Consider the following 27,419-nt stretch of genomic DNA (forward strand, 5'->3'; position numbering starts at 1 on the left):
TGTCATTTGAACCATTCTAGCATCAGCATGGCCTCCATCTCTGCAACACATATTATGTCTACACATTCTGCCTTGGTTGAATTGCGTTAAAAACCTGATGAAAGTGTCACAATTTGGTCACAACATGAAAAAGCCTATAATGATGAACTCACAACTATTGATAAACATCTTAATCCTTCGTATTTCAACCTTTACCTATTTAAAAGGCTTCGTGTAGAGTCTAAGTATCTTGTAATAGGGGTGAGCAAAAAAACCGAGAAACCAATTAAACCGAGAAAACCGGAAAACAAATAACCGAAAAAACCAAACCGAAAAAAAAACCGATTAAACCGATTAAAATTTTGAAAAAACCAGCCGGTTCGGTTCGGTTTTGGTTTTATAAGCAAAAAACCAAAAAAACCGAACCGGAACCGGAAAACAAACCGAGCCAAACCTGAAAAATGGAGCCAAACCGAAAAAACAGAGCCAAAACCGGAAAAAACTGAGCCAAAACCGAGAAAACCGAGCCAAACCTGAAAAACCGAGCCAAACCGAAAAAACAGAGCCAAATCCGGAAAAAACCGAGCCAAAACCGAGAAAACCGAGTCAAACCGGTTTGAACAGGTTTTTTCCCTAAAAACACCGAACCGAACCGAATCGAAACCGGTCGGTTTGACCCGGTTTCGGTTCGGTTCGGTTTCGATTTTTTTTTTTAAAAAATTCGGTTTGGTTACTTTTTTTGATAAAAACCGAACCGAACCGAAAATGATCACCCCTATCTTGTAACTACTCTTAGGCTCGAGTAGAATCGGTATCCTTTACTGAATTGCACTTTTTATTGTTAAGCCATGATTTTATATATAGAAACACTTTTTAGCACCTTTCTATTTGGTAAGATAGTGATTTCAGACCCTCTACCTAGTAGCTCACCTTACTATATATATCCATTGCACCCCAATAAGCCTAAGGATGATCTATCTTTTCCTATAATGGTGAGTGCCGTTAAGGTTGTTAAAATCGTGATTTTAACACGGCATGAAAAATACAATACAAACTCAAATCGTAAAAACGGATCGTAAAATCATAAAATCTTAAGGAATTTTAAAATACATTAACAAAAAATTCATGCTTCAAATAAAAATTCATACATAATTCAAGCACCTTAAAATACATGGTTCAAATAAAAATTCATACATAATTTAAATAACTTTTCATTATCAAATGGATTATGCGTGGTTTTTAAGTTGGAGCGACAAGTCGTCCACGAGTAAAATGAAGGAATGAAATTCAATTATTTATAGGATGGAAAAATGTTTATTTAATTGTGTAAGTCAATGATTTATGTTGCTTGAGTATATTTTAGGAGCTGGGGTTATTATTTTTTAATTATTTTATTGAAACAACACAATTTTTTTTAAAAAAAATTATTTAATTTAACTTGATTGAGTTTTGATCAAATTTGATCGGGTTAAATAAATGGTTAAAAATATAGTCGAAGTAATCAAATTTATTAAAATCAGTGTTTTTATTTGTATAAATTAAAATCTGACACGAGTTAAGCTTCTAATTATGAGTTTCGTGAATCAACCCATCATAATAAATATAATTTTTTAAATTATCCTGTTATCATATTTATATCTAATTTATATTTATAAAATCTCTTCTACTTGTTATCATACCTTTAAAAAAACATAAGTAATTTAAGGTGAATGAATAGCCAAAATAACATAACAAAGAAAAGTAAAAGATATGGGGAAAAAATCTGAATTAAATTGGAATTTAATATTATTGCCTTGACAAATTTTGTTACATTCTATAGTGGGGTTGGTCCCCCAAGGTTTGGTTTGATATTCAATCAAATGAATGAAAAAATATGTATGACTTTCCTCCTGAAAATTTTGTGACCATCTTTCTACTGAGACAAAATCAATTTCTGCAACCCTGTTGATTTCTGACCTCCATTTCTTTATGGTATGCAGACAAAATCCACATGTTCTGTAGCGAGTGAAGACCGCATGACTATGCATTTGCACAACCAATAGGCGCTGGACAACTAGAGCATGGGGGAACATTTTGCTTTAGTGCATGCGTTTTGTTAAAATCGTGAAATCGGTCATGAAATCGTGATTTTTCACGATTTCACCCGATTTTAATGATTTCACCCGATTTCACCTATTTTTTATTTTTTCAAATGATTCAACACGCAAAGCATGTTTTAACTCATAAAATCATATGATTTTACAAGTCAAAACACGATTTTAACAACCTTGAGCGCCGCCCTACTCGAGAATACTTTCTTTGGTGATTGTGGAGGTTTTCACAATCGTGAAAAGGTCATCAACAACATAGTCATGGTCCAACCCGCAATACTTATCATAATATACGTCCACTTTACTATTTTCAAGGTATTGAAGTTTCTTCCACTACTGATGGCTTACTTTTTTTCACAGCAATGATACATTGTTGAGTTTCTAAAGAAAGCTGGAATGTCTGAGTGTAAACCAATTGCTACTCCAATTGTAGTAGGTTCTCATTTATTCAAATCAATTGGTTCTCCTCATCTGGGTCCTAACCAATTCAGATAGTTAGATGGTGCTCTCCAGTATCTCACATTCGTATAACCTGACACTTGTTTTGTGGTTAACAAGGTATGTTAGTCTATGCATTCTTTAATTGATATTCATTTGTTGTCAATTAAATATATCTTGCATTATCTGCATAGTACTTCACCTTTTAGTTTGCACTTGACATGTTAAGAGTGATCTCTCTCTCAATGGGTTTAGCGATTCTCATTGAGCTAGTAGTGTTAATGATTGAAATTCTACTAGTGATTGTGCTATTTTTCATGTTCAAAACTTGATCTCTTGAAAATCTAGCGAACAATGCATTGGTGTTTGGTCTTTTACAATTGCAGAATATAAAGCCATTGGTAATGTTGTTGTAGAATTACAATAGGTCTAGTCTCTACTTCTTACACTTGGAATTTCTTGTACAACTACTCCTCTTCTACGGTGTGATAATTTATGACTCACTTATCTAATATTTAATCTAGTACTTTATATTCGCATAAAACATGTGGAGATTGATTTTCATTTCGTTCTTAATGTGGATGCTAACAGGGATTTCTAGGTTCAATTTATTACTTAGAATGATTAGATTATCGATGTTTTCACTAAACCTCTCATCATCTTAATTTACATTTCTACTATACAAGTTCAATGTGATGCCTTCCCTATTCAACTTGCAGGGGGATATTGAATCAATATAATCAAACATAATTCTAGATCCATTTCTAGATATCAATTGTATTATTAGTATTGTATCTATTATATTAGGGTTTATTATACAAAACCCATTAGGATTAGCTAAGGTTAGTTGTATACATCCTTTACATATATATATATATATATATATATATATATATATATATATATATATATATATATATATATATTATTGAAGACAATAGCTAGAAGATTATAGCTCAAACCAATTTCTTTCCTTTTTCTCAAGATAACTCTTACCCTTTCTCTCAACTTAGTTCTCTTCATTCTCAAGTTATTCATCTCCTTTTATTTACTCTCTCAAGCTTGCAAAATATGGATATTAAATGACTAGAGGCCGAACGATACATATTTCTTTGACTATATTGGTCTTACATTGGTTGTTGAATAAGACATATTATCTGTTTTTTTTTTTTTTTTTTTGGCTTAAGGGAAGAAGTTAAGGTTTGATTTGGGGAGTTTAAAGATTATATGAACATTGAAGAATAAAGAAATTTTGTTTCAATGGATCTAAAAAGTTTAAAATTGATTACTTATTTAAAATGGTTTATAATGTTAACTTTATATTTATAATGTTGATTGGAGTGTTTTCATGTTTTTTTTTTTAATGAAAATTAAGCTGGAAACTAATGTTTTCCTAGATGACCGGCGAGTTGGTCAGAATGTAATAATAATACACAACTTAGGCATCTAGGCTTGATTCCAAGCCCAATGGTTATTGGGCTCGGTTCCAAGTTCAATTAATTTTATATTTATTTTAATTTATTTATTTTTAAATGTGTTTTTATTACACACATATATTTAGAAATGTAATTGTTTTAAAAGTTTAATATTTTTATTTTATCAAATTAATATGGAAAAACCAATCGGTCAAAATAAGCGATAGATTATTTTATACAATTTAATAAAATGATAGTAATTAAACAATTTAATGATTTAGGATAAATTAATTTGTTAATAACCCAACAAAATTAATTAACCAAAGAGTTATTTACATTAAAAAGTATAATAATAATTCTTTTATCAAATTACTGAGTTTCTTAATATTATAAAACAAAATAAAATTGTTATTGAAAAAATAATATAATAATTAAAACATACATGATATAAAGAAATAAAAATTGATCATATTCTTAAAGAAATTGGATTTAAAGGAGAAGATGTGGGGATTGAATGATAACAAAAAAATATACAATCAAATTATTTCCTTGAATATTCAATTATGTTCAATTTTTAATTTTATGTTGGTGTAAATATTTTATTTGACATATGATTGATTTAATTATTTATTTTACTGTCAAATATATTTGAATTTAATGAATGACTAAATCATAATTTAATTATATCATTTTATTAACAATGAATTATCTTTTGTATACTAAGTCTACAAATTCTTTTCTAACATGATTTTGATGGGTGAATAAATTACTATTTTATTTTGTTAAAACATTAATGCTCATAAAACAAATACTAAAGGAGAAGGCATATTAATTGTTGCTATAAACTCATATTACTATGACGTTTATAGCCTTGAGAAAAAAAATGGTTTGCTTTTGATTCAGGAGTATTTTGGTATTTTTATGTGATGTATTAGTCATTAATGGTTTGTTTGAGGATATTTTTTTTATTTTTTCAATATTTTAATGAACAATAAAATAACAAAAATACCCCCAGGAGTAAAAAAAATCAATAGCTTCGGGTAGGGGTATATAGGTATTTATGATTTTTAATACATAGTAGAATTACACATATACTATGGGGTCTAAGAAATGTAATTCATTGGGTTCAAGGGTATTAGGGTCATACTCTTTGTTTTTTTCGTTAATTATTGATTTGATTAAGGATAGTGGTATAATTTAACATTCAAATAAATTTTTTATTTTATTTTAGAAAAGCTATTAGCGCGTGCACAACACGGATCAACGTGTCGGAGCCACCGTGTACGTTGGGTAGCATGTGTGGTAGCTTACATCGGTAAAAATCAGCCTTTCATCGTATGATTTGATGCCTCGTCGTCTTCTCTTCCATAATCAGTGATGCGTGTATTTAAAATGCGGCCAGTTTATTATCGGTGACTTTTTTCCCCCCGTTGTTTCTCTCTCCTACCCCTATAAAAGCACTATGATCTTCATTATTATTGATATTTCAAATTCAGTCCTTTTAGTTTTGATTTTAGTATCTTGGTCATTTTTCCTTTTGTGAAAGGTTTTTATGGTTTCTAATTTGTATATATGGTCCTTCATCTTATAATCTTTTATTATTTTTTCTTTGTTTTTTTGTCAAATTTTTTATTACTTTTAATTTTATATTTCAAATCAAATTTATGAGTTTTTTGTTTTTTCAATGATAATAATAATGATTTCAATATGGTCCATTTTTTTTTTATTTCTTATTGTTTTCATTGGTTTTTTTGCCAAAAGTTTTATAGTTTTTAATTTTATCCTTCAAATCAAGTTCAGAGTTTTTATAATAATAATAATAATAATAGTCGTGGTGGTGGTGCTTTGAATTACTATTTTTTAAAATCTTTTTGTATAATTGAATTTTTTTTAATTTCATACTTTAATATTTAATTTATTAGAAATTGGACTTTATGATTTTTCTAGATTGGGTACTTCGGGTCTAATGACTCGGGTCATAGATTTACAAATTTATTATATTTTTTTAAATTCTAATTCTTTTTATTTTTTTTATCAGGTTATTTCAGTCATCTAATGTGAGTTGTGGGTTTTACAGGATATCTTGTGTTGGTTTAGTCCTAATTAGCATTATACATTTATCGTGACTAGTTGTTATGTTATTTTTTAACTCCATTTCAATACTAAAAATTATTTTTCTCATAAAAAAATAATTTGACCTCGTAGCGAAATGTAGCAACCAAGGCTAATTATAAACTAAATTCAAAGTAATGATATTTATTATTGTTGTAATAATTGCAAGTTGATTGTAATATATATCAAGTGTATAACATGCTTTTCTGTGTTTTGTTATATCTTGTCTTTCATTCGTCAAATATAGAGATATTTACCTTATCTTGTACACCAATGTCAAATACAACTTCAAGCCTATCTCCAGTTTGTCACATGTTCTTCATCCTAACTATTTTTTTTTTTTTTCTCAAAACATTAACAGAACATTACTTATTACCTAAATCTATTATCAGATTTAGGTTGCAATGCACCTATTTCATTGTTCATGTGAATAGTAAAGTGAGGAACCTTCTATTTTTTCTTCTTATTTATTTATTTTCTATTTTTCTCCTTTTAATTTCAATTTCATTTTTCATGTGAATAGTAAAGTAAGGAACCTTCTATTTTTTCTCCTTATTTATTTATTTTCTATTTTTCTCCTTTTAATTTCATTCTTTATAGTCTCACTTTCATCCTTAATTTTTTTTTTTTTTATGGTTGTTCATGATGCATTTAGACAGATCAAGTCAACTAAATAATCTCAGGCCAACTTCTTCATGGTTTAAAATTAAACCTGAGTTGGGCAAGGAGTCTAGTTGTGGTGTTTTTTGTTATGTCAATTTCATTCTTAAAAGTTTTTTACAAGTTAGGCAAGTTGTTTTTGGACCAGTCAAGTTGATTGGGTCATATCAAGGAAACTCTCATACTATTCAATTTTAAATCCGGGCTAGATAAAGAGTTGAGTTGATAGGTTGTTTTGTCAATTTTTTTTCCCTTTTCTCTCAACTTTATCATCAGATATGTTTTACAATTTAGCTGATTTGTATTTGTATTGGTTAAGTCGATTAGATTATATTAAGATAATTTTTAAATGATTTAATTTTAAATTGAAGATAGGTAAGGAGTTAAGTCTAGAAATTTCAAAGTTCACATGAGATGATTATAATAATAATATTAAATAATTTTCTATATTTTTTATTATATTTTAAAAAATTATCTTAGCATACCACGGCTGATATATACTAAGTATACATCTAATTATCAATAAGTGATTATCTAAAATACTTATGTTATAATACTCCTTGAAACTCGGGTTACCACGAGTGAATATCATATAAAATATAAGAATAAATAGTACAATGGGTGCATTCAATAATTTATTGTCATTAATCATAGCAACATTTAGTAATCATAACAATCAACCAGCCCTTTCTCTATGACAGCATTCTTGATCAGCTTAAGAGATTCTTCGATATCGTCGCAGATTTGATGAGGATCAGGAACTACCCCTTCGTCAACTGATACGATGATTTTCATTTTGTTGACATAACTCACAACATGAATCATTAATGCCTGAAACCAAACATATATAACAATATTAAACTGAGGATATTCACGTACAATTTGATTGAGAAATTCCTAAAAATCGTGACGATCAATTTACGAGACGCTTTCTGTTTCAAGTTAGAGGTGAAAGAAGAAGGTTTGTTGCTAATATTAATGGTTTACTCGTAGATATAAGATAGATGGTACTCACATTAGGTTGCCCATAGCAGGTGGGAGCTACGTAGGCCACTTGATGGCCGAAACAAGTAACTTCTTCTTGAGGACCAGGCACGTTTGAGTACCACAATGTAGTTTGAGTTGGAAAGCTTGCCCACTGCGACAATAAATAGGATTTATTTATTTATTTTTAGCCCCAATAAGACTAGAAAAACATTTGAAGCCTTGCAAGGAAGAAATGGATCGATATAGCTTTACTAATAATTAATAAAGGGTCGAGTGTTCTAGCAGATTTATTGTACCTTAGCACTGAAGAATTTGATAAAGAATTTTGCCATTAAATATGTGTATAATGCTTCAAGAGAAGCTTTCTTCCTCTTTCCTGTTGCCTTGGCACTTCGAACATGATCTAATACATCCTCTCGTAATCCAATGGTGAAGGGGAAGATAACGTAGCCGATCAGGTTGCCCAGCTTCACTTTGCTGCTACTTTTTATCATTTCAGAAACATCCTATATATAAAGAAATTGAAAAAAATTATAATTAATCGATCCTTTGTTAGTAATAGATACGCAAAAAATGAGACATCCTTAAATATTAATAATGCTTGAGATGGGACGAATTTTGTTTTTTATTTGAATCCTTAAATACTGTCTAACAATCCATTATTAGACAATAGTTTATTTATTTATTGTTTAGATTAGATGAAAGAAAAGAGAGAATAAGTAATTAAGTTCTTAATCTTTTTTAAATTATATCCATTCAATTTAAACACAGTATTTTAGATTTAACCAATATACTAATACAAGATATAAAGGATTACGAAAGATTGCACTTTAAATAATTCTTTAAATAAAAGGATAAAGTTTCTATTATGAACTTTTACTTTGCTTATAAATAGTGGATCATGTGATGTAATAATTCATTATATTTTTATATTTTGTCGTACAATTTCAGAATTGAGAAATCAATTAAAAGGTACAAAAACGCTCATATATAGCAATTTAAAGGATACAATTATATTATCAGATTAATTGAAAACACCAAGGGAGCAAAAAGAATCCCTCAAAGCGAAACACAAAGCATGAAATCAATGGAGCAAAGCACTAGCTCCCAAGCAGAAAAAAGGCAAAGAAGTTGTTTTACTCACTTCATTTACTAGATATGGCCTTAAATTCACGAAATGAGTTGCTCTTAGACGAATGTTCTTAGGAAGATTGTTATGCCCTTCTGCCCCTCCTGCCTCCTCCTTAATTTTACCTGCCGAATAAAGAATTAGTTCACCAAGCGGAAGATAACTAGCAAATTAAGAGTTAATTATGCTAATTTAACCTATCTGATTACTTAAGCGTGTAGTCTAGCTAAGAGCATATTTTAGAAAATTGTTTTAGATATAGCTATAAGCGTATTTATTGTTTTTGAAGAACATAAGCTAAAACTTTACACCGAAGTAAAGTTGGCATTAAATTTAATTTCAGAAATTTCTTACCGTATTTTCTATTTAGATTTCGAGTTAGAGCTGCTTCTGTGACTCCCACCATCACATCATTGACTGTCTGGAAAAAATAACAACAAAAAAAAGCAACGAGTTCTTGAGAGTAATGCAAATTTTTTCCGTGAATTTTCTTTCGAAACATAAATCAACACTTTTTTTTTAATACTAAGAGAGAATATGTAAAACTTCTACAGTGTGGACAGATTGATATTTAGTAATTGGCTTACAACATTCATGGCATTCTTGACCAGCTTAACATCCTCCAAACTCACAGTTCGATGAACAATCCGCCGTGGAGTAGATGCAACGCCTAATGGACCTTTGAGGGGCGTTTTCGTATCATCCAAGTAGAAAGTTGTGATAAAAAACATTACAACATCAACAAAAGTATTCCAATATAACAACAACACAGAAAAAAGCTTGATGAAATATTGGAGAAACCCTCCACTAGAACTGCCATGTTTCTTTTTCATGTTCATTGGAAGCGACGGAAGTGCCTCAGGATCAGATACTTTGCGGGTACAAGACATGAAAAGTGTCATGAGAGACGTGCCATCACCAAGAGAGTGGTGGACTCGGAGAACGCCTACGGATTCAGCATCAGAAGTTTTGATATTGAGGAGATGGAGATCCCACATAGGTATTGACATGCTAATCCCTGTTTTGCTCAAATTAGAGACGTAATCTTCCACGAACATATCAGGAGAGTCCATGTTTGGGTCAAGTGTAGGGACTTTGACATGGTTGTCCAAGTCGACCACTGTTCTAACCCATTTGAGCTCGCCACCACGTTTCTCATCTGGAAGCTGTTCCATCAATTTTTTGTCATAAAAAATCAGAAGTTTTTATTGCGACAATTTTGCTTTAAAAAAGAAAGTGATTTTTAGTACCGATCCCGTCTTACAATAAGAAAATGTAAGAGAGATTATTAATTGTTAATTAGTATTAGTGTACAGATATACCATGAAGTTGAATTACAAAAAACACGTACGATTAGAGCTTGCTCCTTCTTCGTAACCACAGGGTACACTACGTAACTGCTTGGAATATTTTAAAGATACTGGCGTATTGATAAAAAAGAAAGGAAGAAAGGAAACAGAACTTGCCTGTAAACTACAGAAACGAGGTTGCGAGAGCAAAGTGTGCCCCAAGTTTGCTTTAATAACTTCCGGATTGAGTTGGGTCTCGAAGCCGATGATGACAATGATGTACACGGTGGAGTCGGATTCATGAAACATTCGAGCCACTGGACTCAGAGGTTGCTCTTCTTCTGCACTGCTCGAAGTAATGTCAACATTTTTTGTTGTTTTAATTGGTTTAATGGCTTGGATCGTCATTGGTTGATCTTCGAGAATGGAGGCAAATACTGCAGGTGTGCAAGTGCAAGGCTATCCTGTTTTTTCTCATGCATATGCCCCCCTTCTTATAGAGTAGCAAACAAGTTTGTTTCTCATAGAAAAGTATTTTTGTTTTCATATCAAATTTACAAAAAGATCTCATCAATTCTTTGGGAAGGAAGAAAATCTTATTTTGTACAAATAAATAAATAAAATGTGAATGGTCTATCTTAAGACAAAGCAGATATTGATTGATTTGATTCCAACAATATCTTCTCATCCAATCAATTTTTTCCTATTTTCATGACTTATGCTTTTCGGGGGTGGAGGGGGGGAGGGGGAGTCGATGTACAGATTATGGCTGCAGCTTGCAATAGAAAAAACAATGACATTAAAACTAGAGTTAATTACAAGTCAATCCTGTAATATCGCCCCCTTCCTTTCCAATAACTCTATATCTTAAAAAATAAAAAATAAAAAAGCTCAACTTTATGAAATCTCATGAATCTTTACCCTTAACTTTCCTTCTCTAGTGCACGAATTAACCTAGTTGTTTGACTTTTAACTCTACATGGACTTACTCCCCCAATGTAGCCAATCAGTCCAACATCCTACGCAGGGGCGGAGCCTTTTACAAGGCTAAGAAGAGCTGCCGCCGAGATAACAAAAAATATATATATATAATAATAATTCATTTTTCTTTTATCTTTTACGTAGCAAACCTAAACACTACCCACCTTTCCTTGCAACATTAATTAGCAGCCATTAGCCTGCTAGCCCACCTTTCCTTGCAACATTAATTAGCAGCCATTAGCCTCTAGCTTGATACCTAATAGTTGTTGTGGTTATTTTTTAAATAATTTTTTGTGTTAAAATATATGTTAATAATATTTTTTTATTTTTTTAAAATTATTTTTAACATCAGCATACCAAAATGATTTGAAAACACTAAAAACATATTAATTTGAAGTTAATAAAAAATAAAAAAAATTCAATTTTTTTCAAAAACGCTTTTGAAACACAGAAACAAATAGGTGCAACACTAATTAATTAGCAGCCATTAGCCGCACACTAATCAATATCTTCAACACATTGAACGAGAGCTTGTTTAAGATATTGATTCGGATTCGATCATAGATGAATTCTATTTTACAAAACATTGAAGGGTGCCTAATTTTGAAAACACTAAAAACATATTAATTTGAAGTTAATTAAAAAATAAAAAATTTTCAAATTTTTTCAAAAACGCTTTTGAAACGCAGAAACAAACAGGTGCAACACTAATTAATTAGCAGCCATTAGCCACACACTAATCAATATCTTCAACACATTGAACGAGAGCTTGTCTAAGATATTGATTCGGATTCGATCATAGATGAATTCTATTCTACAAAACATTGAAGGGTGCAACTTTGATAGTATAATTTATTTTAATTTTAATTTTAATTTTGCATTTTATGTACTTTAAATTTATATATATATATATATATATATATATATATATATATATATATATTTTGTGTTATGTATTTGAATTAAAATTTTATTGTTAACTTGACAAATTTATATATTCAAGTGAATGATTGATCTTAAAAAATAATTTGTGTATTTATATCATAGCCAAGGACAAGAAAAGTTCCTGGCTCCGCCCCTGATCCTACGTGTTTACAGTTCCAAGTACTGCAGCCACATAAATTACATCCTTTACAGCCCTTTGTTCTTATCTTACAACATGTTTTATAGCCTTTATTGGTTCTGCATCATCAAAAATGATTCATAAGCTTTCCTTGATGTGCCTCTAATGAGGAACTTTGGCTTAAAGTGTTGTTGAACAAATTGTTATGGTTCAGACAAGTAAGAAAGTGTTCATCCAAGAAAATGCCATTATGGTGCACTTTATGTATCTTCTGGTTAAAAAACTAAGAACGTGCAAATTTGTATACCTTTAAAACTACAAAAAAAAAATTGTATCCACATGTTAAGACCATCATTTAACATGTTCTGTATGCTTCTCCCATACATTTCTTACATTTGTGTTATTTTGTTTTATGCTTTTCGTTTTCATTCAAGCAAGTGGGATGAGTTTCAAGGCTTTCTCCTTGGACAGTTTAAACTATATAATTATGAAATTTGAACTTCTATAATACGAATTATAATTTTATTAGGCTAATTATGTTGCTAGCTATTTAAAGATAAATCAGGTTTAGCGTTCGACAATTAAGCCAATGCACTCTACATAAGGGTATTTGTGTAGTATTTGATGCTTAGAGAATTTTTTTTGTTGACTAAACATTACATATCGCAGCCTCGTTAAATGCACAAAAATGCATAAAAAAAAACAAAAGTATAGTCTTTTCTATGCAAGTCTAAACAATTGAATAGGTAAGATAAAGTCCTGCGATGAAGTGCAAGCAACGGATATACTGCTGTCTATGTCTATGTTTTTTTCCTTAAAAGATAAAAGGTGATATTTTGGTGTATTGGGATTTTAGGTCTTGATAGTTGATTATTACTTTATGTAATCACTACTAACTATTGTAAGATCATTTCACAATTGGGTCGGTATTGGATTGCCAACCCACTGTAAAATATCACTTTACCAATCAACCCTCGATTTAAGTCACATAAATGCCAAGAAAAGCATTTTAAAACCTAGTTTTGGCTTCTTTCTTAAATGATCACCCATGCATCAATATTATTACCACACGTGGAAGCGTGGCGTTGCAGAATGTCAGGATTGAGAAGTCATCATCTGATTGTTAGATTTAGAATCATTAAGAGAATTGAGTATGCTGGTCTTATCTAAAATTCCAAGGGTAAATAACTTGTTATGATTAGAGAATGTACTAGCACCTCTAGTGTACCTTACTTGAGGTAAGCTACATTATGTGGTCTAGATATGGTTTAAAAGTTTTGATGGGTTCATAATCGATGGTCTTTCTTTGGCTCAGAATAAAGATTTTCTCCAATGAATAAATCTAGCATTTTGAATTTATTATAGGCTCATATGCTGAGATAAATTTTATGAGAATGATTCATATAGGTGCCCTGATAGGGTTCACCTATTTTGAAAGGTAAAAGGATTCTTCATAACTTGTATATTTTAGTAAAAAATACTTCCAATTAAAATTGGTAAATATCTAAAATAATCCTAAAAATTTTCTATCAACTCCTAGTATATAAATACTAGCCTACTTATAGGTCCAACATTTATACTAGGATGTTGACAATTAATTTTTATGAATTAAAATTTTAGAGTTACTGAAATATTGGTTAAATCCTTAAGAAATTTTACAAACTTGATGTATATTCCAAAAGATGCAAAGAAAAATCAACACAGGTATTTTTCTAAAACCATGCTAAAAAACATTTCTCCTTTTTTATAAATAAAAATATATTTTTATAAGAATTCAGCCACATACAACAAGCAAAAATTATTTTTTTTTTAATTTCTTTAAGGCCATGTTTGGCAAAAATATATTTTTGTTCAAAACAAAACTATTAAAACAGGCCTAAGAACGTGTTTGTCAAACACGACCTTAAGCCATAATTGCTTTTTATTGAAACAGTGGCAAACTAAACAAAACCTTAAGTATTTGACCTAGTTTTGACCTGATCGGATCGACCTGAGAACACTGGTTCAACCATGAACCGAACCAAGAAATAAAGTTTAACCCAAAACTAAACCAGAACTAAGATTTAAACGAAAACAAAATCAAAACAAAAAAAAAACACAAAAAAAAAACATAAAAGTTTCTAACAAAAACATATGAAACACCAAGGAAAATGAAGAACACGAAGAACAATGAAGAATATTCAAACTCAAACCAAGCAACGTAAACATCAAACTAGACTAGATTTCAAGCAATAAAAGGCAAAGTTTTGCTCGCATAGATAAAATCAAGTATCTATATGTTTCGATTATTACTCAGACATCACGATTTATGTCAAAATGAATTTTAGTTCAAAACCAAAATTCTAAGATTAAAACCCACAAAACATGTTATTGATACATGAAAACCTTAGATTATTTACTATTGATGATATATAAACTTGCAAAAACAAAGTCAAATCAAAATAAAACCTAGAACTAGCACTTAAGACAATGTTCTTCAGATGAACATGAAGAACATGAACTCAGGTTGCCCAAAAAACCCAACATACATTGTCAAACCCAGAAAATACATTTTAAGCCTTCAAATCGAGCTCTTTTAGCCCCAACAAACCACATTATTATAAATAAATAAGTTTGAATAAAAAACACTAACAAATAAACTTGAATCATAAAAAAAAATCCATGTATAAGATTTCAACTTCTAAAACTGTAGCCCTATTATTAGCTAACAAAAACATCAAAAGTCAATCTAAAATTGATTTTTTAAACACTTTGAGACCCATAAACTCAGGAACCAAAAACATGTATTAGTAACCTAGAAAAAGCCATCAAACAACTATTGTTACATTTGACAGATTCAAAAACTACAATACTTCGTCAAAACCAATCACGCAAACCACCTTTTAAACAAACAAATTAACAACAACTTTAAAACATGATTAATCAATCAAAATGAAATTTAAATTCATCAATCCACATAAATAATAAAACATAAAATAATGCCAAAAAGATTCAAAAACATCATTAAACATTGAAAAAGCATGAATGGGCAGGCCATATGCACTCCACCCTTGGGTTTTCATATGGTTATACCTTTTTTAAACTTGTTTGCTATAGGTTGTTACTTCCCTTCTTTTTTTTATTCCTTCTTTCCCCTACACTTTCTATTCTTTCCAAAGCTTGTTAGACCTTCTATATTAAGTCTTTGAAACTTCACACTAGGGTCTCTTTATAAAGTATATCCTCATGTTTTTCTCTCTTATCCCTTCTTTTTTAAAAAAGGTATTTATAGGGTTTTCTAGGTTTTTTTGGTGGATTCCCTCAAAGATTGATCAAAGCTCAATCCTATGATCAAAATAAAAGAGCTTTGAACAAATTTTAACTGTTGAAACCTTTGTCCTTCAATGGTTTTTTAGGATGGTAGTTTTGCCTAAGTTGTTTTCTCTTTCTTAGAGACAAAGGCATGCATTTCTCACCTTCTGATATCGGATGAAATATTTATGGCCCTTAATAAGAATCCTCTTTGAGTTTCTAAGTGTGAACACATAAAAAGATTAGGTGGTTTTGAACAAATGGGTTTCTTAGTTAAGGCTGACAGAATTGGTCACTTTTGAGGCTTCGCTAGAGAAACTCCGATGTAAACGACATCGAAGACCACCTGAACTTGGTATGGAAGATGCACACCTTTCATTTAGATCCATCCTTGCTTCATTTGAAGGTCTGTAGCTCCATATTCATTCGCTTGATTGTGCCAACTCGATTAGCCTAGAATCTGAAAACACAGTGATGGTTTATCAGAGACAAGATGTTGGAGACTTCTATGGAAGAATTGGGATATAAACATCTAATTAATTTCATGGATATAGGGTTGTAAACGGGATGTTATTCCTCTATTTGCAAAAAACATCATGTCATTTGGAGGTCTAGAACTCCACGACGAGCTCTTGGAAGGTGTCATTTCGATCATCCAAAACTGCCAAGAAATGAGATGAACAATGAGTGAACAACGCATCATTTAGGTTAAAACTTATAAATTAGAGTTTTTAATTTGAGATGTAATAGATTATAGTTTAGTCTCTATTCTTCTGATTACTTTTAATTACACCTGTAATTGCCTTTCAAACTCTTAATCTTATGCAATTTCACCCCTGCCAAACTCAATCATCAATCCTAAAGTTTAGCGTCATTTTCATCGTGGTCTTTAAATTCTAATTTATGTATTTTGACCCTTAATTGACTATCAAACTTTTAATTTTCGTTAATTTGGCCCTTGATTTGGTTAATTTTAGCCCTTGAAGTCTCGTGTCTTTAACGATTTGGTCCTTAGTTTTGAATTTCTTCAATCAAACCCTAATTGGCTACCAAACTTTATTTTTTTCACAATTAAACCCCTGATTTGACTAATTAAACTTTTGAAAGTCTAATTCCAGTCTCCAAACTTTAATTTCTTCTACAAAAAGGTATTAATAATGCCAATAATTCGACCTAATTCAACATGTATTATTAAATTATCTTAATGTACTGGTCAAATCATTATCATTTAGAGGATGAGAAAGGGATATTATTAGTAAAATACACCAACCTTTATCAATGAAATATAATTATATCCTTATTGCCATGTATTACTTCACCAAATGGGTTAAAGTTAGTTCTTATCGATCAACCAATCAAGAAACAAAGATACAATTCATTAAGGAATAAATTATTTACAGGTTTGGACTTGTAGAAACTATTACTATAAACCAAGGATTAGTATTTATTAGGAAAGGTGAGAAGCAATTTGCATAGGAATATGGACCCAAAATATTCCACTTTACTCATCATGCCTAAGTCAATGTACGACATTATTGACCAATAAAACTTTAATCCTCAATATTTAAAAATTGGTTAAAAACAATTTTAAAGCTTAGTATGATGTTTTATTATAAGTAATATGGGTATATAAGACTTCATAGAAGATTACGTAGGAACCTCATCGTTTACTTTAATATATGGATATGATGTCATGTTACCTATGTAGCTTAAATTACAATCACTTAGAAGGGATGCATAATATAACATTGATAGTTCTGAATATTAATCACCCATGTTAACTAAGTTAGAGGACTTGGATCATTTACTTGCGCATAAAAGAAAGGTCGAAAGGGCATATAACAAAGCATGTTCGATTAAAATATTTCTCAGTAGGTAATCCAGTATGGAAAGCCATACTAAAAGAAAGGTCGAAAGGGCATATAACAAAGCATGTTCGATTAAAATATTTCTCAGTAGGTAATCCAGTATGGAAAGCCATACTTTCAATTAGTTATAAGAATCCAAAATATGGCTAGTAGTTCCCTAACTAGGAGGGTCCATTTGTTATTCCTAAAGTTATTAATTAAGGAGTATATCACATAGCAAGTCAAGGTGGGGAAATGCATTATCGATTAATTAATGGTCGATATATAAAGAAGTATTATCATTACATGAAGGAAATACTAGAAGATGGTACCCCTAAAAAATTAGAAGATCAATCTAAAGGTTATAATCATATAATTACTCCAAAGTTTATATTGATTGCACTTTGATCTTTTTAGTTAAGCTTTATTTCATGTTTTAGCTTAAGTTCAAGATTCTTCTTTTAGAACAAGAAATTAAGTTCGGTAAAATACAACTATTTATTTAAGTTAAATGAACCTTTATGTTCAAATATAACATGAAAGAAATTGAGAAAAAAGTTTTTTAAAAATAACACATGAATAATAAACTAGGCTAGATTTCAATAAAAGGATATGTTAAATACAAATTGCCCTTATAAATTATCACAAGTTAAAAAGGATATATTCTCCATCACATTAGTAAAAAAGCATATAAAATATTTATAATTCTAAATCTCTCTATTTATCTTCTTATCTCTATTTGGTTTACAAAGGCTATGATTCTCGTAGTCCAAAATAGCCTCTTTTTATTCGATCGTTAGAGTGTAAGAATGATGAGACTATGGAAAACATGAAGTCCCAATTAAAAAAAATATTTTCACATAGGTGTTATTATTTGTCACTATGACATGGAAGTTGAGCAGTTCTTCTAGAGTGTTTGAATTTCTGTGAACCTTTTTGTATATTTTTTTAAAGAAAAACTGATAAATATCAACTTTCTACACATGGACACGAAACAAGGTGTTAGTAGTCATAGTTTATCTAACTTAATAAGAATATTGGATATATGAATCTCATTAAAAATCTTCTAGAACTTCCATTCTTCACCAAATGGTTACTAAATATGGTATGCATTCATGATACAAGAACACATAAGTGGACTTTCCTTCTAAATATTCAAGTTCATGGACTTGTCTTAATGAAGCTTTATTTATTTACTACATCCTTTAGTAAATATAAGGTTCTCCAACCATGAACGATGGTGCATTGTTTGAGGTAAGGATGAGTTTGGTATGGCAGAGAAGGGAGATTGGTGAAGTCATTACTCTAATGAATTGAAAGGAAGGTTTAGGTTTGTGTCATGACATGTAATTTATGATTTCTACACTAAAAAAGTTAGAGATTTTATAAAGAAAGAGACTAGTTGGAAATTGATTATGGGGTTGAGGTAATTATTATATTTGAAATGCAAAAAAAAAAAAAAACCCTAAACATCAAACTTAAAAGCTAAAGTACTTTTAAAACTTGGTCGATGGTTTTAATTGAAGTGTCACTTTTCATTTCATATTTGGTTGATTAGATAAATCAATTAAGTATATATATGTAAAAAAAAATCATTTATTTGGCAAATAAAAAAGTACTTATTACTTGTTAAATGTTAAATGAAGAACGATGACTATTTGCAAGAAAGAGAGGAAGAGAGTTGAAATTGATCAAGTGTAGTGAAATCAACCATATTGAAAGAGTCCTAATTGGCCAAGAGATTTGAGAAATCAATTAACAACTCAACCAAGTGACTAGAAGCCATGATCGCCTAATGAAAAATGATCAACCATAAGTATTTGAACATGCACGGAGAATCAGAAAACTTAATTTTATTTAGAGTGGAAGTCCTCAACATATAAACTACTTATAAGTCATAATATTAGCTCAAGATTTAGACAATATCAATAGAGAATGAGTTTAGTTTGTATTATGACTCAAAAAAGTCTTATTACTTTATACCAACATTTGTATATATATTTTGATAGAATTCAAATTATGTACCAATATATAAAAGATTACATAGTTATCAGCCTCATATATGCAATTTCAATTCTTAAATTTATCTTTTTTTTATTTACTAACTTTTTGCAATTTATTTACTTGTTTTCCTTTACTTTAATTCCTCTTATTCCTCTCTTTTCTTCCTAAAAAGACTTGTCTTTTTTTCCTTTTGTGGTGTTAACTTAAAGTAGATTATCTTTTCATAGGGTTCAAGGTCTTTGATCCACATATTCTACTTGATTTTATATGGTTGCTACTTGTTTTCTCTCAAGATTAAGTTCTTATTGAGTAGTTTCTCAATTTTCGAAGACAAAAACGATTAACTGACAACATATTTATTAATCGATTATCTGAGTGATCAACAAGATGCCTATTGAATATTTTATATAAAATATATAAAATAATAATAATCAAGAAAACGAGTTACAATACTAAATCAAGCTACATTAATTAAGTTATTTTAAATTGTTTAAAAGTGTATGACAACATAGTATATGTAGTAGTTTTTCTTTAAGAAATAAAAAGTAATTAAAGATTTTAATTCAACATGCATCGAAATATTAAAATATATTAAATATTTTTTTAAGAAAATAAATATTATATTTTAACTCAACTTTAAGATATATCTTTTCAATTTAGTTTCACTCAATTAAAAAAAATATACACTGATTTATAACAAACTTTAGGTTGACATTTCTTCATAAATATGATATATGATACTATTTTTGTTTACATATAGTATAAATAAAATCTTAATAATATAATTCAATTATTAGATAATTGATTATAATATATAAATAATCAAACCATTAAAATTGTACCATCTCTACGTTTTCAGCTCCTTAACACAAAGGTATGGGATAATTGTTATTAATATCATACACAAACTTTTTAAAACATTATTGTCCTCGGGAAAATAATAGAGAATTGACCTCTCGTCGACCATCATTTTCTTCTTTCGTCAGGACCGCTGAAATAAGATAAAGTTTTTTTAACTCCATATCTCGTGCTAAGAAGAATGAGAGAATTTTTTGAAAAGAGGGACGGAGGAGGAAGAAGAGCTTGGGACAGCTGAGGTCATGTCTTTTAACTCTATGCATCTAAAGTCTATCTCGTGCCTAATAAGAAGAAGCACATTTTTTGGAAAGAGACACGATTTTATGGCAAGTGGTCAATTCCTTGTCATTTTCACTAGGAAAATAATTGTTCTAAAAGATTGCATGATATTTATAACAAAAGTTTCTCTCTCATACATGATTTCTTTCTTTTGTCCTCAATTTCTTTAAAGAAAGTTTAACAAACTACTATTGAGAAAAATATTAAAAAATAATATAATTAGGTAAAAATCACATATGAAAACTCTAACTTTTTAAAACGTCAAAGGTAAGACTGTCATAGTTGAAATAAATAGTTAAAATAAGCTTATAAAAATTTTAAAGATAAGAAAGGAAAGAAAAAACAAGAACCAAAAAACTTAAACTTTGAATACATGAACCTTGAAAAGAATAGTCTTGTATTAATAAAAAAATAATCTCAATAAGTTGAATTCAAACATATTGAGATCACCAACAATAATGGAAATCAGCCACTTGCATAAGCCAAAGACAAGTCGGCCAAAAAGACTTGTCAATTGCTTTCATTTAGATTTTTTTTAAAAAAAAAATAGCACAGTAAATTAAAAGTTTTAGTAAAATAACATTATTTGAAAAACATTTAGTAAAATAGCATATTTTCACCTTGTCACACTTCTAAAGAGAGACATTTACTAAATGTTGTTATTCTTAAGCGCGACAAGATAGTTATCGCGCTTCAGAATAGCGACATTTAAACAATTCGCGCTAAATATCGTGTTTCTGAAGTGCAACAACTTAACATGTAGCCTCATTACCAATCTTCTAGATCAACCGATCGGTTGGTTGATCCAGTTATATGAACCAGACAACCGTTTCACACAAAAATCATATTTTTTATGAACTTTTGCTTCCAAATATGTTTTGAGTTAGATTATACATATTTCTCTAACTTGTAAACTTAAAAACAAACTCCAATTTAAATCTTAAAAAGTTATTGTTCACATAGTAGTTGTTCTTTGTTTTTTAGTGTCAATGATGTAGTCGAGCTTGCAATAACGGGTGATTCTGAGTAGTCAAATGTGGGTTTGTCATAACTAGATGAAGATTTTCCCTGGACAGATTACGTGGATGGCCTAACTTATATATTTATGAACCAGTGGGATAGGCCTAGGTCCAAAAAGAGGTATGATCACACTAGACCAAAATGATTAATAAAAAGGGCTGTAATTTTTTATCCGACTGTCGAATCTTTAGATTTAAAAAATCTTGTTCTAATGCCCTAATTTTGGCAGTTTTGTGTTTTTCCTTATTATATTTGGATTTCTTCCATTGTTTTGGATTCTATGGTTGTTTCCTTGTTATTTTTTGGATTTTTGTTTCCTACTTGAGGTAGGGTTTTTGATCTATTTAAGGTTTTGTAAACCTCCTAAAGAGACAAACTCCATTATTATTATTTTAGAGAGAATAAACCTATGAATTTGGGGTTTACATCTGCAACCCCTTTTGCTTATAAAAGTTTATGTTCTTTATTTGTTGTTGTCTTTAGCTTTCGCCTACATCAGTCAGCTAGTGGTCGATTTAACTGACCATTACGAATCGGTCGACCGGTTAATCCTGAATTTAATTGACGTTGTAATTGTGAGATATCAATTAAAGTTTTGTCATATAACCACGACATTTAATTAAATGTCATGATTCAAAACTGCGACATCTAAAAATATGTTATTTCACCATAACTTTTGTTACTATGTTAATTCACTATTTTTTTTATTTAGTATGTTGATTGTCCGATTTCTCCTTTCATTTACCAGTTGCTCGTGTATGGTGAGATTTTAATGATCATAAAAGGACAAACTTAATTTTATATGATAAAATGACAGTGCAATTTACAATTTTAATATTTTATATTTGGTAACCAAGAGATAATGAGAAAACAAATGAAAATTTCAAAAATCCAAATTAAACAAATGTCAATTCCTTTTGTTAATGTTAATTTTTTTAATAGTAAAATATTCTCTATATAGTATATGAATAAACTATGTCTTTATTTATTATGTCTGATATAGTTCATATATTAAAATATGGTAGTTCTGAACATATATTTTGTGTGCAAGTTTATTATAGTTTATCTGTTACTTATAAACTTGAACTAAAAAATTAGAGAAGAGTTGGAAATTTGAAAAATAGAGATTGAAAGGACATGATTGTTATTATATGTTATTTTGTTTATCTGTTGTCAAACTTTATCCATCAAACTTATTGTTTATTTGTCAAATTTGTGTGCTTGAAATTGATCTATTATTTAATTATAATTAATTGCAGTGATTTATGGATTAATGCACTAATTGTTTGTTGTTAATTTATTTGCCAAACTTAGGAAAAAGAAACTAGAAGGTTATATCTAGGATTCGAACCTAATATCTCATAGTGTCAAGATTGGTAAATAGGAAAACAATAAACTGCTCTTGTTGGGTTTCAAATTGAAAACATCCTTACAATCTAACACCCTTCTTACTACTAGGCAGGCTCCTGCATCTTCATGTGTGTGTGTGTGTGTGTGTGTGTGATATTTATATTTATGAAGCTTATCATTTTACTGAGATAACATATGTTGAAATCAATGTTAATAACACTAACGTACTGATAATATTGGTAGCCCTTGTTGTCATAGTTGCTTCATTGTCAAACCTGATTCCTAAACATTCTCCACGTAAGGAAAAATTCAAAAGAATTAAAGTGGTGTGCAATTAAATAGGAAGCATAAAGAATCAAGTTCTTCCAAGAGTTTTAATGGTAGTAGTGGCAGTAAAAAAAAATTAAATGAACTTGATTTGTTAGTAAAAAGCCAAGACACCACACTAAGGATTGCTCTCATTATACAGTGAATAAAGCACAAATCAACGTGATTGAGAACGTTGACGAGGAAGCTATATAGCTTACAGAAGTTATGTCAAAAATAAACTTGATGGACAACCTTATATAGTGGTGGGTTGGTACTAGAGTTACATGTCATGCATGTTTTTACAAGATTAGTTTTTTTGAGTATACAATAACTATTAATAGTGAACAATTGTTCATAAGTAACTCTTTAGTATGAAACATTTAGGCCATAAACAAGTGGGGCTAAGATGACATCTAGAAAAAATTGACTCTAAAGAATGTGGTTCGTGCTTCTAACATTCAAAAGAATATGGTTTTTAGCTCGTTGTTGAGCAAAGATGGATTTAGAAGGGTTTTCGAGCCAAATAAAGTTTGTCCCCACCAAGAGTGAGATGTCTATGGGTAAGAGATATTTATATGATAGGCTATTTAAGAACAACATGATAATTATTGTTAAAAAAAAAAGACAAGAAGATTAATAAAGCTTCTTCATTTGTTTAAATGGTTAAGTCTTCTAATTCATTTCATAAACAGAAGTAACGAGCCTCTAGATTTAATTCACTATAATATATGTGATTTAAAATTTATGCAAACTACAAGTGATAAAAGGTATTTTATTACTTTTATCAATGATTGCACAAAATATTGATATGTCTATTTTTTTTAAAAAAAAAAAACAAAGATGAGGCCTTAGAAATGTTCAAACATTTCAAAATAAGGCTGAAAATTAATTTAGCTAAAAGATCAAGATCATAAGAAGTGATAAAAATGGGGATTATGATTCACCTTTTGATGAAATTTATTTTAAGCATGTTATAATTCATCAGACCATGACTTGTTTTCACCGTAACAAAAATGATATTATTAAATGCAAGAATCAAACATTGAAACAAATTGATGATGTTATATTAATAAGTTCAAGATTGCCTTGAAACTTGTGGGGAAGACTAATTTATCATCAAATTATATTTTAGATAAAATACCTTACAAGAAATTAAACAAGAGATCATATGAGTGATGGAATGTTCAAGACCTTCCTATAAATACATGAAAATATGGGAGTGTCCAACCAAAGTTATGGTTCCTCCACCAAAGCGTATAGCCAAGCTAATTAGATATCATGATGCTAAATATTCAAATCCACAAACTGGTTTATCTTTACTATTAAAAGAGTTCTAAATTAAGTAAATACAATCCTATTTACAAAAACACTTAGACTCTAGAATATGCAATGATATCGAAAAACATAACACATTAAGCTTCATATACCCATAACATTCAAACTTCTTCTTCTAATAATATTCTTTAATACTTTTAATTGTTGTTTGAATATTATGAAAATTGAAATGATTATGTATTATTTTTAATATCTACAATCAAACATATAAAATTAATTTTAATATTATAAAAACCTATTAAGCACCCTAATAAATTATTCTCTACAATCTCTTACTCAACGAAAGTTTTTCAATAAACCTTCCATGATAAATTATGTTCTGGCTAGACTTAAGGGTGAGCAAAAAAACTAAAAAACCAATTAAACCGAGAAAACCAAAAAAACCAAACCATGAAAAAATCGATTAGACTAATTAGAATATTTTAAAAAAAACTTCTAGTTCGGTTCAGTTTTGGTTTCATAAGGATAAAACCAGTAATCTCTAACCGAATCGAACTGGTTCAGATTAAAAAAAAGTACTATAAATAAATAAAATGCTTTCTAATAGAGTAATAGTATCGTTTCTTTTCTAACCTAGTAACCCTACCACTCGCCCACCTCATTCCTCACAACGAAATAGCCTCTCACAAATAACGCTTACAAGTCCACAGACAATTCTTCATTCTTCAATCAGTATTGTGTAATCTTCATCATTCATCATCATATCTAGCAAACCAACAACCCTCACCCAAGCTCCCACACGTGACTCGCCACACCCAACCTTTCAATTTACATCTCCTGATCTAACATCCTAGTTAGTATCATTTATTTTCTATGCATTGTGTATATCAGACTCGGTATAAATGATTTAATTTTTAATTCTATGTTGTACAGGTAGATTTTGCATCACCCCAAAGCCTCGACAACAGTCTATCTAGGCACCCTTCTTTGGTTCTTTGCAGTAAGATTTCTCTCTCTCTTAATTTTTTTCTTTAACATATGTTTTTTATTTCTCAATGTTTTTTAATTTTGTTAAATCAACATGTGCTTGTCATCAAAAACCAACATCAATTTTCCTTTGATTTTACAAACAATAGAGAATTGACTATCACATGGTTTGTGATGAGCCTAACTAATCTTCCCGTGTTGTTAATTCTAACCATGAGTATTTGATTTTAAAAAAAACGTTGATTGATCCCCCTCCTATATCTTAAACTGAGAGATAGGATAACACGCACAATTGATCCCCCTTCTATAATACTATAACTTTTAATGACATTTTTTCATTCATCAGAGTTGAGAGGAAACTAAAAGTTTAATATTTAGGGGTTTAGAATACATATTTTATAATAGATAAATCTTGACTTTAAGGTTACAATTTTTAAAAAAAAACTTTAGGACTAGATTGTAAACCTTTTTAGAATTGGAAACTTTATACCACTGCAACAAACTTTAATAAATGATCTTTGCTAATTACTACTTAAATGCTCTTGGGTAGACTTTTGCATTGGTTGTATAAAGATAAAATAAGCTCTTTAAGAAAGATTATTCTCGTTGTTATTTGATTACAAAGAAGGATGTGAACCATCCTTTAAGCTTAAAATTACTATAACCTATCACTGTCCAAAAGAGTTCATATATATACTTAGCAAGTTCTTGTCAAGTTGTTCTTGTTACGATAGTTTTTGTTCGTGCAAAAAAAATTTCTTTTTTCCTTTAGCAACTGGTGTATTTTTTATTAATTTGATGTTGGAGTGGTTAGAAGGCCCTTAACTTGTTAATGTCAAGGTGTTCAACTTTTTTTGAATGCTATGCAGATAAAACATGTTGGAAGGACATAAAACACAAAAAAAAAAAAAAACAAAGCCATAAAAATTACTGGAAACCTGGTGAAATGTAATATTAACTATTACAATAGTTTTTTTAGTGTAAATTTTTTTTTAATGTTAGTACCTTTAAGTCTCATATAAATTATGATTATTAACATGTTTTCATTTGGTAATTACAGATGGAAAAACTTCAAAATCAAAATGTTTAATCCACTGGCACTACCCCAACATCAACCAATACCCTAACTTCAAACACCAACCCAACATCAACTATTGCAGGATTCATCGTGGATAATAAAGGTAAACAAACTGAAGTCCTTACATCAAGGAAAATAAATGTTGATGATAGAAAAAGTCACAAATGTAGGATCATTTTACAAAACTTGATGGTGATCTTAAAACTCCTAGAGTTGAATGTAATTATTGTGAAAAAGATTATGCATGTCATACTATTCTTAATGGAACAAGTAATATATGGAGTCATTTAAAAGTATGCAAAAAGTTTCTTTTTGTGCATGATAAGGAGCAAAAAATTTTGGTATTAGAACCTAAGAAAGAAGAGGATGAATCGGGAGATCAAAATAAGGGCACTCTTAAGGCAATAGGTTATAATTATGATGAATGTAGACAAACACCAATAAAAGTAGTTATAATTGATGAGTTGCCATTTAATATGTAGAGGGTAAGGGAATTAGATTATTTTCTAGGACCATGCAACCTAGATTTGACATTCATTCTCGTTTCATTGCTATATGAGATTATTTGAAACTTTATGTTGAAGAGAATGAAAGATTAATGACAGCTCTTAGGGGTTAACGATTATGCTTAACAACAGATACATGAATATCAATCCAAAACGTTAATTATATGTCCTTAACGACTTGTTGGATTGATAATGAGTAGAATTTGCATAAAAAAATTATTAATTTTTATCAAGTTTCCAATCATCTAGGTGAGACAATTGGTTAAGTTATTGAGAATTATTTGTTAAAGTGAGGGATTAATAAACTTTTGACTATTACAATAGACAATGCAAGCCCTAATAATGTAACTATTTCATATTTGAAGAATATGATGAAAGATTGGCCAACTAATATATTGTTAAATGAACATTTGCATGTTAGATGTTGTGCACACATTGTAAACTTTATTGTGTGTGATGGCTTGAAAGATAT

The 27,419-nt window shown here is 29.7% G+C and overlaps 1 protein-coding gene and 1 long non-coding RNA gene across 2 annotated transcripts in view; one reads left to right on the forward strand and one right to left on the reverse strand.

The window, feature by feature from the left end:
* Positions 1–26,781, forward strand: part of LOC112326159 (uncharacterized) — a 28,705-nt gene extending 1,924 nt beyond the window's left edge. The window contains exons 2-4 of the long non-coding RNA XR_008058153.1: positions 2,430–2,627; positions 25,310–25,376; positions 26,424–26,781. This is a non-coding gene — a long non-coding RNA (uncharacterized LOC112326159). The remainder of the gene's footprint in view (positions 1–2,429; positions 2,628–25,309; positions 25,377–26,423) is intronic.
* On the reverse strand, positions 7,238–10,597 carry LOC112326158 (wax ester synthase/diacylglycerol acyltransferase 11). Its single transcript, XM_024593497.2, has 7 exons — positions 10,277–10,597; positions 9,398–9,976; positions 9,165–9,231; positions 8,826–8,935; positions 7,978–8,187; positions 7,710–7,832; positions 7,238–7,525 (listed from the first exon to the last, which is right to left on the reverse strand). The coding sequence occupies exons 1-7, from the start codon at positions 10,505–10,507 to the stop codon at positions 7,355–7,357; spliced, it is 1,491 nt and encodes a 496-aa protein (XP_024449265.1). The 5' UTR covers positions 10,508–10,597; the 3' UTR covers positions 7,238–7,354.
* Positions 26,782–27,419: the final 638 nt, after the last annotated feature.

The sequence above is a fragment of the Populus trichocarpa genome, chromosome 19 (genome assembly GCF_000002775.5).
Source record: "Populus trichocarpa isolate Nisqually-1 chromosome 19, P.trichocarpa_v4.1, whole genome shotgun sequence".
Taxonomy (NCBI): Eukaryota; Viridiplantae; Streptophyta; class Magnoliopsida; order Malpighiales; family Salicaceae; genus Populus; species Populus trichocarpa.

Bases quoted from the DNA above. Each gene is read 5' to 3' on its own strand.
- LOC112326158 (XM_024593497.2), bottom strand. From the start codon at position 10,507: ATGACGATCCAAGCCATTAAACCAATTAAAACAACAAAAAATGTTGAC. The intron at 8,188-8,825 runs GTGAGTAAAACA...CTTTATATATAG, and splicing joins GGCCATATCTAGTAAATGAA to GATGTTTCTGAAATGATAAA. The intron at 7,833-7,977 runs GTACAATAAATC...TTATTGTCGCAG, and splicing joins TCAAATTCTTCAGTGCTAAG to TGGGCAAGCTTTCCAACTCA.